Raw genomic sequence first — 16,279 nt, forward strand, 5'->3', positions numbered from 1 at the left:
CGATAAAGCTGCTGCATCGCTGACACGCTGGATAGAAGCAGTGCACCTCATCAGTCTGTGGATTCCAGATTGGAGACAACTAATCTTTTTCTTTCCTCCACAGCCTCAACTACACACGATAAGATGATCAAATGAACGTTTCACTGAAACTCTGAGATATACTGACTCCTACATATCGATAAATGACTGCTGTTCCTTTGTGATGTGTTGTCATCAAACTAATTAAAACTGATTTGAATGAATAATCACAGTCGATGTTATCAGAGTTTTAAACTGTAGTTACATAGAAAGGACATAACACACACAAGAGTGGAAGCATATACACCACGGGAACGTCCAGAGAAGAACAGAAGCAAAAGTCCTGTAGCAACATGGAAGTGTCGAGTACAGAGGGATTCACCAAAATCTCTATCTTAGGTTGCTGGACCATATTCTTGTACTTTGAATGAGCAGAGCAACCTGGGCTCTCATTACACCTGAGCAACTTTCTCTTTTTCAATGGAATAATCATAATAATAATAATAAATCAACTTTTTGATGATGTTCTTTGTCCAGCACCTGAGTCCTCCCTCTGTCGTGTTCGAGGGCTTCGGAGGTTCTGCTGATGGTTTCAGACGTCATTTCCAAATAATCCGAGTCATTGTGGTTGTTGTAAACCAGGCACGGCTGCAGGAGCTGAACCGCCGACTACAGATTATACACAATAGCTTCAGCTTGCAGAACTCGCTCCATCCATACATCAGTATTAAAATATCAAATATGTAAGGGACTATTTTCAGTCCTGTCCTGGTGATTTTAGGAATTGTTGAAGGACCAGGACGAACAAGCGTGCTGACAAAAGTTTCTACTTTATTATGATCATAAATGGTCGCCACATTACAAAGTTATGAAAAGTTGGTGATGCTGTTAAAACCAACTCTACAGCTCACAAAGAAGAAACACGAGTAAACAGGATAAAATCAGAGTTTAAAGCAGCTGTTCAGAGTTGGTGTCTTTCAGCCCCCGTCTACAACAAGCCCTGTCTCTTCAGATCCTCGTAGGTCTTCTTGTTGACCACGTTTCCACTGGAGTCCTCGTACTCTTCCTGAAAAGCACATCAGCAAAAGCAATTAGCAGCTACACCACAACAAAACACAAATGTCTGCTGAGTGTTGGTACCTCTGTGTCTGGCTGCCACCGCTCTGATGCTTTCTGGGACTTGAGCTTTGCCCACACTGCAGTGACATAAAACACATAAATACATTAACATCTGAACACGAGCTGCATTCAGAATCTGCTCCAATCAACTCACAGGACACAGCATCCTCGATCTGCGTGACGTTGGCAAAGTGAGCGGTGTTGGGGATTCCCAGGCAGCGCATCCCGTGAGCGTGTCTCCACTCCTTTAAACAAACATGGAAGTTCATCAACCTTTAAACGCCCCCACAGTCACTGCCAACCACGAGAAAACAACAACAGCAACATACTGCAAAGTGCCTCTGGAAGGCCTTGGGTCCTCTGTAAGTGTAGTTTCCACAGATCTCACAGTTGTAGTTGATGTTCAGCCCGTGCAGTTTATAGAGCCAGTATGGAATTGGCTGCAGGGAGTGACAAACACACACGGTTACTGCGGGTGATCAGGTAGACAACAATGAACATGTTATTTAAAAACAGCCGTGACATTAAAGTGAGAGCATGTCCTCTGAGGGATCCATCAGCGTCACGTAACAGCAGCGCAGGCTGCGTGTGGATCGACACGACTCGCGTTAACACATGCAGATTTCACACATGCGTGTTACTGAGGCCGTAACGGTTACTCTGTGCAGGTGTCTGCAGCTTTACCTTGCCGTCCCAGCCCAGTGGCAGGTTCTTGGGGTTGTAGATGATCTCGTTGTCTTCGTCTTCGCTCTCGCTTTCACTGACCTGCTCTTCCTCCTCCTCCTCACGCTCCTCTCCGGTCCTGGCCTGCTTCCTTTGCACGTTCTCATGAGTGAGCTGCCTTTGCTCCTGTAGCCACATACGCAACATATCAACATGTGGTTTCCTCACGAAGCCGGCTCGAAACACGAGCTCCAACAGCAGCATTAACACATCCAGACTCACCCCAAGGATCTCCACGTACTCGTATACTTGAGCTTCCAGGAAGGCGATTTCCTTGTTCCGCTCTGTGTCTCTGTTGGAGTGACGTAGGAAAGCATTAAGAACTACATACCGAACACTTTGATGAGACGTTATGAGGACGTGACATCCGAGGGACAGTTTTACACTCTTACTTTTTAGGTCCCTTTGCTTTGGGGTTCTTGGCAAACAGTGAAGGATCCAGTGATTCCAGGGACTTGCCTTTGGTGCTGAAGAGCCTCTGAGCTCTCTCCTCCAGGGTCCTGAACACAGACACATTCAACCATTAACTGCTGGCTACCAGCTGCCAGAACACCGACGTCCTTTTGACTCTGTTACAAGGCCCCAACTAGACTTTTGTACTGTGCTGTTTTAAACATGTCTCAACAAACACACTTGGCAAACACTAAAGACAGTTTCCGTCAGCTGCTTTGTTTTCCAGGTGCACAGCAGGCAAAACGTCCGACTGACCCACAGAGAGACGGGTTCAAACCAGCCGACAGGTGGGGTCAGCAGCTCTCTGCAGCTCTCTGTCATCCTCCTTGTCCACAGAGGTCACCACTCGATGGCTCTGCATATTTCATTTGGGTTTTTTGAACACCGGATGCTCTTTGTGGTCTCAAACTGGGCTCTCACTATACTAAGGACGCGCGGCGTGAGGTTATCTGTAGTTCACAGATGATTCCCTGTCCCCACAGAGCTGGTTTTCCAGTAATATTCTGCTTGGAATATGAAAACAATCAGCCTTTAATGCTGTAGAAAGTGAGTTATTACGCGGCTCCTGTCGTGTTTCTAGAAGCTTACCCTCCACATTTCAGTCCCAAAGCCATGAGTGCTGACTTCAACCTGTCCAGACCCAAAGAGGCCAACTCCTACAGCAAAGAGGGAAACGGAGAGTAAAACAAATATGAAACCATTATTTATGCAAAACACTTTGACTTCAGTCACATGTCAACGAGGATTGATTTTACCTCCCAAGAGGAGAAAGCAGAGAGGTCCAGATGAGCACCTGCATGTGTCAAAGCACTACTCGTCTCTTTCTACAAATAATCACACACAAGAAGTCAGAGAGGTTCCCAAAACCTAACCATCATCTCTCACTGGTCCCAGCAGAAGAACTTACAGGCCAGCCTGGAAAGGTCCCATTCTCCCATTTCTTCTCAAACTCTGACAGCACTTTGCCATAAAGGTCGTTCTGGTCGAGCAGCGGCTTGACCCGGTCTGTGTAGTCCTGCAGGTACTCCAGCAGCATCTCCAGATACCTGCACAGCACGAGGCATTTAAACGTGTGCGCTTCTGCATGCAACACTGACGTGTGACTGAGGAAGCAGATTCTTTACAGTTATGCTTCCAAGCTGACGTCTTGAATAAGCAGCATGGACTTACTTTTTGTATTCAGCATTTTTCCTGTCCTTGGGAATGTCGAACAGCTGGTCAAATGAAGACAGGTAGGTGATGTACTCCAGCTTCTGTACAGACACAGGGCACAGACAGCAGTCAGACACATCCTGGCTCGCAGGCTTATTCTTTATTAATGAGAATAAACGGCTACTTCAGGATCACAACCTCCGCTCCCTTTAAGTTGATGTACTTCAGGTAGCAGTCGTGCAGATCGAGGTATCGGCCGTATCCCTCCTCATCGGTGAAGTCCACCATATCTGCCATAAACACAAGTCATTCATGCACTTTAAGCCTGGGTATGAAGGTCACAGATGTTACTTACAATAACTGTTAAGTGTAGTTATGCAACTGCAGACGTGGGGGAACTCAACACAATAAAGTGTGTTTGGTAACCAAAGGCAGCCAGTGCTTTGCCTAAATGAGCCTTTTCATGAATGAAGAAAGAGTGTTGATGCTTTCATGGAGCAGCTAATCCAGCTGTGAGATGTAACAACACCTACAGCCTGTCTGACACGTTCTCAAACACGAGGCTCTCCGTTAGTGGCGATTCGCAGCAGAACTGATTAGCATAAGCAGATGATCGGTGCTTTGCACGCTTCTTTTCCAGTGAGCTCCGGCATCGATCACATTTCCTAATTTGACCCAAGAACAAAAGTAGCCAGAAAAACGTCTCCCTACAAACGTTACTGCTGCTCAACACTTACGTTTAACAGTAACTACATTAAGTTAACAGGAGCCTGCACCATACTGTTACATAATAACACCGGCGAGCTTGAGTCAAGCTTTTCAACCAGCTGCTTAAAACCCGCCTTTTCTACCATGTAACGCAGAAGTGAGTCACATCCACTGTGGACCACAACATACGGCCAAACTTCAGAGTGATGCAAGAATTTATGGGCGTCCATGTCTTTATATTGTAAGACCCTACAATGACCACGACTACTAAACCGCCAACTAATGGGTTCAAACCATTTAATAATATCATATTTGTGCTCTTCTGCACTTCAATGCTGCACAAATACTACGAGCTATTGTGCTTTTCCATGACACAGGTCTACTGTGCAGGTCTACGAACAGCCCAGCTTCTTTTCAACTCTATTTAACTTCCTACATTTGATCGATTGTTATCCAGTCAACTAAGCCAAGAACAATAAAAAGGCTGCTGACAGTCTGCTGCTACATGCTGACCACGTCCTGTTTATCTGGGAGAAAAAGGACACGGTCAGTATTCACATCTGCAAACATCTGATTATTAATCCTAATTTTGACCTGGGACCACGTCCTGATTGTTCCTCAGCTGTTACAAAATGAAATCAAACTTCTTGGTTGCTGTGTGCGTCTGTATAATTGAAAGTGTATTGGTAGAAATGTGTGATGAATGTCATTCATTCATTCAGGCTCATTCAGAGGGAGCCTTCACCAACAGGATGGACACCAAACGGCACAAATGTCCTACAATTAGAACTAAAAGAGAAACTGTCAGTAATCAGCTGCTCTGATCGTCTTAGATCGCTGTGTTTTTATTTCAACTGCAGATTTCAAACACACGTGTGCAGAAACAATCTAACAACACTGATCTGATTCTCACACTTCAGTAATCGTTCTTCACACAAAGTGTTGCTTAATGCAGTGTAGCTACTTTCAGGAAGCATTTGCTCCTCTAGCTGCTGTTCTGTGGGATTTGCATGTCGTGTTCTTGACTCAGGACAAGCACGTGTTGTTTGAACTCACTCTGAGCCTCCTCGCTGGGGTTATCTCTGGCCTTCATCAGCTCCTCGAACTCTGCAGACATGGGGATGGAAATCTGCAGGAAGGACGACAGAAATCAGTTTCAAAGACCTGATGTACGCTTTCAGTTGACATTTTGGAATCAAAAGAATAAATACTTCATTGGGATGCTTTCGGTGGAACTCCTTTATCTGTTTGAGTCGGTTGTAGAACTCTGCAAACTCATTTGGTCCTGAGATGGCTGCAAGTTCGTCTCTCCTCATTCTGTCAGACAAATAATCCAGGAACACGAGAAGAACAAGAGGAAGTCACCAGGACAGCTGGTTTTTCTGAAGCAGCAGTCATGCATTCACCCCTGGACTTTTCAAGAGCCAATGGAGGTGCACGGGAGAGGCATGCTGACCAAGCTCTAAACCATCTTTACTCAGACAGCGGTCTATTACAAAGTGTGTGTACTGTCCTACTGCACTCGTGTGAGAACAGTGTAACTGTGCAGTCTTCACAGAGTGTGAGTCCTTTTGTCCTGTAGCCTGTATAAGCGCTTCTCCTCATATTATCCAGAGTTCATATTCAAAAGCAGCTTAAGTGGAAGATTATCCTGATGGGCCATATTACAGGACGTCTTGCTTTTGTGTTCAGCCAATCAGGCATCAGACATCAGCTGCCACATGATTTCTGCCTTCTTTTGTTAAGTAAAACTGTTTCTCTTCAGTAGACAGACCGAATCTTTGAATGATGTAATCATCTACGTGCTGTAACAGCAGTGTGGTGAGCATCGCATTTAACACAATCCAGCCACTGTTGCTGACAGTGAAGCTACACAAATGTCAGTAAACACATCCACCAACTACCTGACTGACAGGATGCAGTATATGAGGCTGACCAGGGCTCTGTCTGAATTGGTGATGTGCAGTACAGCAGCTGTGCTGTCTCCATGTTGGCCTGTATTTATATAGTGCTTTTCTAGTCCCCAAGGACCCCAAAGCGCTTTACACATCCAGTCATCCACACATTCACACACTGGTGATGGCAGCTACATTGTAGCCACAGCCGCCCTGGGGCGCACTGACAGAGACGAGGCTGCCGGACACTGGCGCCACCGGGCCCTCTGACCACCACCAGTAGGCAAACACGGGGTTAGTATCTTGCCCAACCGACCACCGACCTTCTGATTAGTGGCTGACCTGCTCTGCCACCTGAGCTACAGCCACCCCAATGTTCACCATGTGCACCTCAGACATCCACCCACAAAAATACTCTGAACATCCTGCAGTGGTTGGATGTATTAGTAATGAGCAGAAGCAGAATGTGAACAGAGCGATAGTGACCGACTTCAGAGAGAAGAGAAAGGCTACACGACCCACGTCCTCGGAGAGGATCTTGATGCGGTCGAGGAAAAAAGGACCCGATAGGGCTTTGGAGTTGACGTCAACAGGCTGACGTTACAACAGGCTGAAGTGGAAGACCGACAGGGGGCGTGGACTAGGGCTGTCACGATTAGTCGACTATCAAAATAATGGTTTGTGGCAGCCCTAGCATGTACAAGAGTGAGCATATATAAACAATGCAGGCTCAGATGCTTCAGTGTGAGGCGATTATCTCACTCAGTTGTTGCAAGCACATCACTTTTCTTTGGCGTGCTGGGGAAGCAGCATCGTGACACAGACTGAACAGACCGATTAGGAATGCTGGCTCTGTGGTCGGCTACAAACTGGACACCTGATGCTGGAGAGGTCGTGAACACACCGTTATCCACCATGAACAATCCCGACCACCCTCTGAAAAACGTAATCTTATCTTAATCTATCTAACTTAGGCGTGAAGCGTAGCTTTGAGCTTCTTGTGCTGCTGATTCAGTGAATTTTGGTCAGAGTGCCGAAACCTGCAGCTTCAGAATCTGTGAGCTGTCTGCTTTTAGCCCCGACGGCGTGTCTGTGTGCGTGCCGTCACGTGAACGATCCACGCTCTGTGTTTACGTCTTTGGTGGGATCCATGTATCTGCTCTCATTTTGTGTTTTAGCTGTTTGGTGGTTGTTTAAATAGTTTTGTGAGCTTTAAGCTGAGGTTCTGGTGTTTCTGATAAAATACATTTATATTTAAAAATCGATTCAGGATTTACTGAATCGACATCGCTTTATACAAGCTCAAATCGATTTGAATTGGGAAATCTATTTTTTAAACCCAGGACCTAGCAAAAACAATTTGAGGTGTTATATGTGCCTTCATGGAAATATGCCTTTGACACAGCTTGCTACTCCGATTCGTTATCAGACTTCAAATAACCAAAATATCTCCAGAATATTTCCTTGGACCCGTCTTTTCCAACAGTGTCCTCGTCTTGTGAGCCCTGGGCATATCCTTTCAGGTGCCTTGTTCAGTAATGCTACAGCTCACGTTTTTCTTTGCAATTTGGTGTCATTTGGTCTTCTATCCTGCTCACACGCCCAACATACTGCTATGCCCAGCTGTAGTAGTATTATCACCTAGCTGTTTCTGAGTGATTTGCTACTAGACTGGTGAATAAACCCGCGTGTGTGTGGACCCCAAGTTAGAGAACAACAACAATGTCACAGTAGAGCAGACGATAGTCTAGCAGATTCACATCATTTTGGAGCTGACGTTAACCATCTCCTGTCATGTGCCACATGTAGGAAACGTTACGTCCTCATCCTGACTGTCACAAGATTTTTCAGGCTTCTCGTGTGAATACACCTTTAGTTGGTCTACTTTTCAAGTAACTGCTCAAAAGTTTGTTTCTTTACTTCTGTAACCGCACAAAGGTCCAGCCAACATATCTATATTTGAGTGGAAATGACTAAGAAAACACTCACCCATCTTTGTCTTCATACAGGTCTCTGAGATTTGCGCTCACTTCCATATACCTCTGCAAGAAGAAGCGCAGACACCTTTTTACCAGCGTTGACCATTAACAGTGAAAAGCTGCTAATTATCAAAAGTGATTCTTTGTCTCCAATGTGCGTCTCTGAAGTCAGGTTTTACCCATTTATATTTTACACCTAGTTTTAATGACCTCTGACGCACTTGGGGGCAGATTTTTGGGGTGTCATTTCGTTGTGACACCGCTTCATTCAGTACATCTGATTACGTTCTTTATCTGACCTCTTTTCCCGTGATTAGTGTAAGAAAATGCATCAAATCCGCTAATAAATTGTGCTTTGCACGTTTACAAAATTGTAACCTGGGTTTTATGAAAGGTTAGTTATTCGTTGAATTGCCAGCAAATACTATTAGCCAGTTGGTGAGAACAGTTTTAAATGAGTCCAAACTCTTACTCACATCCAACATCGCTCTTGTTCGATGGTCAGAATTGATTTGTTCACGCAGCTGAAATGAGAGTTGGAAAAAACACACGGACAAATGTTAATTTCAGCGTTTCTGGGATTCACGACCAAGCGTAGCAATGCTAAAGCTAGCCTTAAGTAGCACCACTCACCGTCGACTTCTTGTGTAACATTTCTTTAGTTTTAGCATCCATCAGCCTCTCTTTCTCTTCGTGATAGCGACGCTGTTGTTCTAATATAGTTTCCATTGTCCGCAAAAATGTAGAACGTTTACTGGAGACGAAGTAAGGTTTCTAATGGGGTAGAATACAAATGAACGAAAGCGGCAATACCCGCCGTATCTGGTACGTTTGTTTTCAATGGCGCATGTCGCCGAGCTAACGGCCCGCACTCTATTAGCCGTATGAGAAACATGAGCCCGTGGAAGGGTTCCGCAGTGGTCATGTCCGTCTACAATACTTCTATATTTTTTTTATCTGAAGCCTTTCGACAGTTAATAATAACATTGGTTCCAGTTTATTTTTAGACAATTACCGTGAAATCCTTTGACACAAATTGTTGAAAGTAATTGTTTCGTTTAGATTTTGACCGTTTTAGCTAGATGAGTTGATGGGCATAACAGCATCCTTTCAAGAGGATCCCTGGTGTTTACATTACTGAAATGTAGAAACTGCTTCTGAAAAGTACTCTTTTTCAACGTGACGGGTTGGCACCACACCGTGCACGGTCTGTGCCGCGTGCTCGGTGTTCTCTTTGCACTTCCTTTGTAGTCTACACTACCATCAAAGCCTGCCATAACACACAACGCACCCTCGCGGAGGCGCGCGCACGAAGGCAGTCTGGAGCCGTCAAGCGTCGGATTGGTGAAAGAGAAAAAGACCGGAAGTGTGAACTCTACGTCTTAACATAAAATACGTCCATTCATCCATCTTCTTCGGAGGGCTTGTTTTTTCAATCAGTTGCTTGATTCAATAAAAAAAAAAATCTGAACTAGGTTGCATTATAGACTGACATGTTTGTATATTCCTTGCAATTTTCACTGGTATCAAAATAAAATCCAAATTTAAAAATGTAATGGTTTGAAATAACATGTTACACAGTATGATCAGGGAAGATGAAGCAAATAGGCTAACGAGTGCAAAACTATTCTATGAGTATTGATATTGGGTGAAAGGACATTACAAGCCTCAGGTCCACTCGTGCACACGTGAAAAATTACAGAGATTAAACAGATCGCCAGTGTAATTTTTTTAACCTCATTTGGAATAAGTTAAAGTGTATTGCATCATATGAATATTGTTTTTTATAGGCAGTCTTCAGGGGAAATAAGCCACAGGCTTTTATTTTGACAGATCACACCGGAAACCCTGCTCGTCACGGTCGCTAACGTGACAGTCGCGGTTCCACCACATTCTCGAGCAGTCAGTCAAAGCAGCGGACAGTAAAAAGAAGCGGACGAGCAGCGTTGCGGATTTACAGAATAAACAGTGGAGCTCATAACACATACGTCCAGCCAGCTTATAAAGGTGAGCTGCTCGTATTCTTCTGTAATGGACTCCACTCTATGAAGACAACGAAGATTTATTGGGTTATTTTGTGGGGAAGGGGGCGGGGGTGGTGGTGGTGGGGGGCATCCATTCTGTCTTTTGTGCTGGAGCAGATTTGGCAGCGGTCACTGAGGTCCGCTGCTGTAGAGCAGAGATGTCGGACAAGTGTGTCCTTCAGCTTTATCTTCTTCGGCGCGTATAAAGATTGCGAGGCTGTCTTGCTGTTAACTCTTCACACAGCCAACAAAACAGGCGATCCGGGCCGCGGGAGCTCGCTGGCCCCTCATCTACAGCTTGGTGAGCTGTTTGATGTGGACTAAAGAGGGTTCCCCCGAACGTGGTCTAAAATCTGAGCAGATTTAAACCCGTTTCTCATTAAACGACTGTGTGTATACCAAACGAGACCTTTAGAGTCATAGGCAGATGCACATTAATTCGGCATATATCCACGCACCTAACTGAACTTACTAAAATGTAAACTATAATAATCGTTGGCCCAGTCGTCACTCAGCCGTTAACAGCGAAATAGCCTTGCTAGGAATCCGAGCCAAAAGTGGGAATTCCCTCTTTACAGAGTCGGGTACAGGAAAGGTTCAGCCGGAGAGAAAACCCAAACTCGTAACTGTTTAATGAGCCGTTAGCCTCAGACAAAAGAACAGAATGAATCCACGGGACTGTGAGTGCCCTGCTGGGTGGGATCTATGTGTAGACTCGCTCAGTAATCGGTGACCGGTTGAGCTGTTGTGACAGTTTGGGAAAGAAAACATCCTCCGAAAGCCCAACACGAACCACCGGTATGTCTCCAACTTTTGGTTTCAGTATGTTTGTCCTCACCTGACAACTGGAAACACGCAGATGTGTACAGATGTTAGCAGCTCACCCTGAGGTCTGACACGATGTCCTTCTGTGTCACTCTAACCCCACCAAAAACTGGAGTGAGGTATCAGCTCTCCACCACAGTTAACTGCACAGTCTTCATGCTGCAGCTGTTTGTCAGATGTCAAAGGTGGAGTGAGCTAACCAAAGCCACTGTCATGTACACCGCCCGTCTGTCCTTACTGACTGTGATTCTATATTCACGTGAGCAGCAAAAATGCCCTCACAGCCATTCGTCTGTGTCATGCATTTTTCATTGCACACCAGGGAATGTAAATAGAGGCATTCACCTTGAGCTCCTCTCTCACATACACAATAATGGGGACAATTGATTTAGCAAGGCTGACCTTGTAGGTGTCTTTTTCTGAGACTCGTAGGTTGTGACTGACAAACGTTCAGCCTGGCTGATTGTCAGAATGAACCACACCAGAGCTCGGTGTTTAACTAATGACATCTGCGGGTGTATCTTTGGATGAGGACATAGGATAACGCTGCTTGTTTTTATTATCATTCAGCAGTCCAACGGCAGCAGGTTGTTGTCAGTAGGCTGTCTCCTCCTTTATCGCACAGAGAATCACGGCTGTTTTTAGAGTTCTGCAAAAGGACCTTTTTCTGATCCAGCATGACTGATGTGGGTTCAGTGCACAGATAAGGTAAACAACGTTGGATGAACTTGAGTGGGGCAGTCTTCCTGCACACAGATTTGTTTTGGGGTTTTTAAACAAACCTTTGATTATTTCTTCACACTCCTGTTCTTGGTGAACTCCGTTGTCTTCCTTCCTTATTCTGGCCCACTTGTCAACCAGTAGGCATTTGACCCATGCATATATCATCCTCCTTTGGATTTTGGAGGGCTACACAGGAGCGTGTTTGCAGTGGGTGAAAACCCCGTTCCGCCTGCTATCTAAATGAAAGCGTGTAGGCAGACGGGCACATTTACAGGACCCTAAATTATTTTGAAGTGTGTAACAACAGCCCTATGACATGTATACAGTGCAATGAGCAATAAGTTACCAGTATGATAATGTTACGATCACACAAACACATTTTCCATAATGATATTTAAGGTGATGTTTTTCCTTCTTCGATCTGCTACCCAGAAAATACGTCGTTGGCTCGGTGACCTCAACTCCTTGTTGATGATTGCGAGGTGGAAAATCTTTGAGGCTTTGAGTTGTTGTAGTTGTGCTCAGCGGCTCAGCAATCTGATGAATTTCTGTTGTCCACAGTTTAACTTTCAAACCCAAAGTATCCCCTTCATTCCATTCATGGATTCACTGCACAGTGCCTTATAGGGTGGCTGAAGCCACAAACCTAAACTACCAGTTAATTCTTTGATACTTCTCAAGTCTGAATGAAAACAGATGTGCAGATGGAATAATGCTGGATTAAGACACCTCAGATTGAAAAAAATCAGCTTGATTGGATCATCATCGGCTCCTTATGAGCTTCAGAGAAATGACTGGATGTCAGACCGTGAGGCCTCCCCTTAAACTTCCCAATATGTCTGCATGCTTGTGTGTGGTGGCAGTGACTGCATGGCAGCATGAGTTTGTGATTCCCTTGAAGCACATATCCAAATACCATTGGGTGTAGCAATATGCGAAAGATCAACTGGCTGAACTGGGACACAGAATTAACAGCCTGCACAGAGGAAGGTGTTTGACCACAGCACAGGTGAAGGCTCCCCCATGCCCCCCATGAGTACTAGTGCCAAGAAACGGAAAGGCCCACAAGCAAAACTCGAGGACCTGCAGCCACTACTTGGAACGTTGTTGCAGCGCAGCAAAGCTGTTGGTTTCTCAGGAATTCAAGAGTGACATCGTTGTACCATAAATTAGAGATGGACCGATCCGATATTACGTATCGGTATCGGTCCGATACTGACCTAAATTACTGGATCGGATATCGGAGAAAAATAAAAAATGTAATCCGATCCATTAAATATCAGGAAAGCACCTCACAAAACTTGCAACACGCTGTAACTCACCTCAGAACGTTAGCACGTCGGAGCAGTATGCATCACGTGATAGAGCGGCTGTGGCATGCGGGACCTGTCGGTGGTCTGGATAGCATGTGGAGCTTCGCTAGCAACCCGGCATTTCATCTCCGACAAAGTTATCCCGAGAGAAGTAAAGCAAGTGTGTAAGTCCATCTCTGAATGTAAAGCATTCCTGCGTTAAGCTTAACAAGCGATATATGGAGCGACTGCCTCTCTCTCTCTCTCCGGCTGCTACTTCAATCGTGAAACTGATCACTGATCAGCTGATCGTCTCTGTTGTTTGTTTTTGGCCCACTTTGCACCAGAAAGAGGAAACCAGCGGCTGAACAACAGCAGCACGTTTAAGCTTGATCAGCTGTTGTTAGAATGTATTTAATATTACTTTCTACTCGAGGATCTTTTTCTACAGCTGACGGCTGGTAACTGTGCAGGGGCGGATCTAGCAAAGTTTAGCCAGGGGGGGCCGATAGGGCATTAACAGGGAAAAGGGGGCACAAAGACATACTTTTCTTTCTTATTCTCATTTAAAATGCCGAGCTTTTAATTATTTAATATTTATCCGAATCTTACACCCAAAGTTTTAATCTGATGTAAAATGTATAGAAGTCCATTACTGTATATAGTAACTGTTAAGTCTAATATACCCTAGTAAGCTATAGTACTTTTTCCTTTGGGAACCATCTGTGCAGTCTGTAGCTCTGTAGAAGAAAGATGTTGAATCTATTTAATATTTCTTGAAAAATAATTGATTTCTGTGCATTTTTTTCAAAACTGCATCAAATTAAGGTTGATTACGTCGATTAAGCATCATGAGGTGGAGCGTGAGGGGTGGTTCCCTATTTTTTATTTATTTATTTTTGTTGTTGCTGGGAGTTGGAACCCTATTAGTTAGGTTGCTTAATATTTACGCTAAGTACTCTTTAAAATACCAGAATAGGGAGGATGGTGTAGGTTTAAGTTTATTAGATTGATCAGTTTTGCTGAACTATGAAATATTTTTTTTGCATACAGGTTGTTGTTTTAAACTTGAGTATGAACTTATACAAAATGCAACAAGATATTTAAAAAACAGTTTTGTTGATTAAAAAACACTATATCGGATTCATACCGGTATCGGCAGATATCCAAATTTATGATATCGGTATTGGTATCGGACATAAAAAAGTGGTATCGTGCCATCTCTACCATAAATCGGCTCGGATCCCTTCTTCAGCAGCACTGTGAGAAATGCACAGATGCTGTTTGTGTGACTGATGCTATCGACACAGCATCCTGAGTTCGTAATTACAGCTTTAAATATGCCCATGAAGTTTTGAAAGGCCAGCCCTGACTATTGTGAAACAGACGTGTAATCCACAGCACAGATTTTCTAACACACCCTCCAAACAGGGTGCTGAGCATGAGCTGGAAGCTGGAGAAGCCTGCAGTCGAAGCAGATCCCAGGTTGAACTGTGGTTTTGTGTGATTCATACAGGATTCCCACAAACTGGAGTGTGTCCTGATGAACATGTGACTGCTGTGTGAAAGCAGAAATCAGGTGTCCTTTAAAGTGCAGGACAGACTGTTCGACTTACTATTTGCAGTTTTACTGTTTACCATTTTAAAATGAGTACTTCTCACTGACTCTATAAAAAACAGCCATTTGAAGCTTGACTGTTGGGATATTGCCTTCAGCAAATCAACAACAAACACTTACTTTTTCAAGAAGAACTAAAAAGATGTGTGCACATAAAACGGTGTCAGGGAAGGCAGCTGAAAGAGTTTTACGTGACACGTTAAAGAGGCGTTCGACTGGATGATCAAGGCTCAGACGTATGAGAGTGAAAATCCCTCTGAAAGGGCGACAGCTTCTTTGCAGGGAAGGCGTCAGATTATTGAACAGAGACATGAAAATAGTAAAAGATGGAAGATGTGTAGTGTCTTTGTCTGTGTCAGAAAGTTCTCATCCATCTGTCTCTTGTTCAGTTCGGACCTAAGCTCTCTTTGTCACGTGCCGCTTTATCTTCTGCTGCGTCTTCTCCTTGCTCATTTCCATCCTCCTCCTCTCCCATACCTCCTCCTTCCTTCACTCGCATACCTGCCACGCCTCCATGTTCATCCTTGTCTCCACACTTGCACCTCTGTGTGGTTGCAGACGTCCTCGTTTCCCGTGTAGCTCGTTTTACTCGTCTTTTTCACTCCCACACAAGACAAAACCAAACATAATTAATAGCAACGGGTGACGCAGCTTGTGTTGTCATAAATCATAGGTAAATGAAACTGTAAATTTGTTTTTGGTCGATTATTTTTTGGTTACAACAAAGCTTCTTGGAAATAAATCTTATGTTGTTGTTTAAGTGGAGCCACGTTTGTAAGGAAAATGCATCTGTGGGTTGAGCAGCAGAGGTGAGGATGTGACGAAAGGCCATGAAAATCCTGCCAAATCTTCTCTGTCGGTGCCAAACAGCTTATTGTGCTATTGACTCGTGTTCACTGTTGTTTATTAGGTTGGGTAATTGATGTCTGAAGAAATCAGACGGGGCCTCAGCAGCATGTGGAACAGTCCCCACAGCCTGGCGCCTCCCCATGCTGGTCACCAGCTTGGTCACACACTGCTGTGGGATCCCACAGCAGTGTGTGACCAAGCTGTATTTAAAACTGTGTTTCTCAGATGACCGACCTGCAGTGAAGGTTGAGTAAACCTCTTCAGGTGTGCTCGTTACGTGCCGTTAAAGCCTGTGTGCATGTGCAACCATCCCACAGCGTCGCCATGTCCAGTGAGGTGCAGCCGAGGCCGGACGACAGCCCCAACACCAGTGGGGGGAGTTCGGACGCCGAGCAGAGGGAGGCGGCTCCTCCGGAGCAGCCGGGCCCCGAGCAACGGGACCAGGCCCAGCCCAAAAAGAAGGAGGCCAAAATCTCCAGTAAGACTGCTGCCAAGCTCTCCACCAGTGCCAAGAGGTAAAGCTCAGTGCGCTCACTCTGTTTTGCGTTGTGCACTCTGCTGGGTGTGCGCCCGTTTAGCTTCTTGAGTAGTCGTCTGTCACTCACTTGTTCTCTGCTGTTTAAATTGCTGCTTTGGTTTTGCAGTCAAAAGCCAGCATCAGCGCTGCACTAACCTTCTGTTAATGAGGTTACAGCAGCCACTGTGAAATAAACACTAAACACGAGATGCAACATTAGGACACTCATTAGATAACTGGTTAAATAAAAAGTAGGCGAGTTATGAAATGATGAAAGTACCGCCTGCTTGTATTTAATACATCTTTGTTGTTAAATTGAGTAGTAAACTAGGGCTGGGCCATATTATACCGTTCACGGTAATACCGGTATAATGTTAGGCAACG

General features: G+C 44.8%; 2 protein-coding genes across 2 annotated transcripts in view; one reads left to right on the top strand and one right to left on the bottom strand.

The window, feature by feature from the left end:
- Window positions 1–827: 827 nt before the first annotated feature.
- Window positions 828–8,951, bottom strand: sf3a3 (splicing factor 3a, subunit 3). The gene is made up of 17 exons (XM_005748858.2): window positions 8,681–8,951; window positions 8,524–8,571; window positions 8,058–8,110; window positions 5,385–5,490; window positions 5,230–5,302; window positions 3,664–3,755; window positions 3,484–3,566; window positions 3,221–3,359; window positions 3,069–3,137; window positions 2,902–2,969; window positions 2,253–2,360; window positions 2,083–2,152; window positions 1,822–1,986; window positions 1,467–1,577; window positions 1,292–1,382; window positions 1,159–1,214; window positions 828–1,084 (listed from the first exon to the last, which is right to left on the bottom strand). The coding sequence occupies exons 1-17, from the start codon at window positions 8,774–8,776 to the stop codon at window positions 1,007–1,009; spliced, it is 1,506 nt and encodes a 501-aa protein (XP_005748915.1). The 5' UTR covers window positions 8,777–8,951; the 3' UTR covers window positions 828–1,006.
- Window positions 8,952–9,905: 954 nt separating this feature from the next.
- Window positions 9,906–16,279, top strand: part of LOC102203116 (ubiquitin-conjugating enzyme E2 E2-like) — a 70,360-nt gene continuing 63,986 nt past the window's right edge. Inside the window, exons 1-2 of the mRNA XM_005748859.1 lie at window positions 9,906–10,054; window positions 15,696–15,893. Coding sequence (XP_005748916.1) covers window positions 15,703–15,893 — 191 coding nt within the window. The 5' untranslated portion in view covers window positions 9,906–10,054; window positions 15,696–15,702. The remainder of the gene's footprint in view (window positions 10,055–15,695; window positions 15,894–16,279) is intronic.

This window comes from Pundamilia nyererei, unplaced genomic scaffold (assembly GCF_000239375.1).
Source record: "Pundamilia nyererei isolate P.nyererei 1_Seehausen unplaced genomic scaffold, PunNye1.0 scaffold00232, whole genome shotgun sequence".
Classification (NCBI taxonomy): Eukaryota; Metazoa; Chordata; class Actinopteri; order Cichliformes; family Cichlidae; genus Pundamilia; species Pundamilia nyererei.

What these genes read in the sequence shown, in the direction of transcription:
- sf3a3 (XM_005748858.2), bottom strand. Translation starts at nt 8,776, where the DNA reads ATGGAAACTATATTAGAACAACAGCGTCGCTATCACGAAGAGAAAGAG. An exon ending in AGTACGTGGAGATCCTTGGG is followed by an intron (nt 1,987 to 2,082) that starts GTGAGTCTGGAT and finishes ATGTGGCTACAG; the next exon opens with GAGCAAAGGCAGCTCACTCA. An exon ending in CACTGGGCTGGGACGGCAAG is followed by an intron (nt 1,578 to 1,821) that starts GTAAAGCTGCAG and finishes CACTCCCTGCAG; the next exon opens with CCAATTCCATACTGGCTCTA.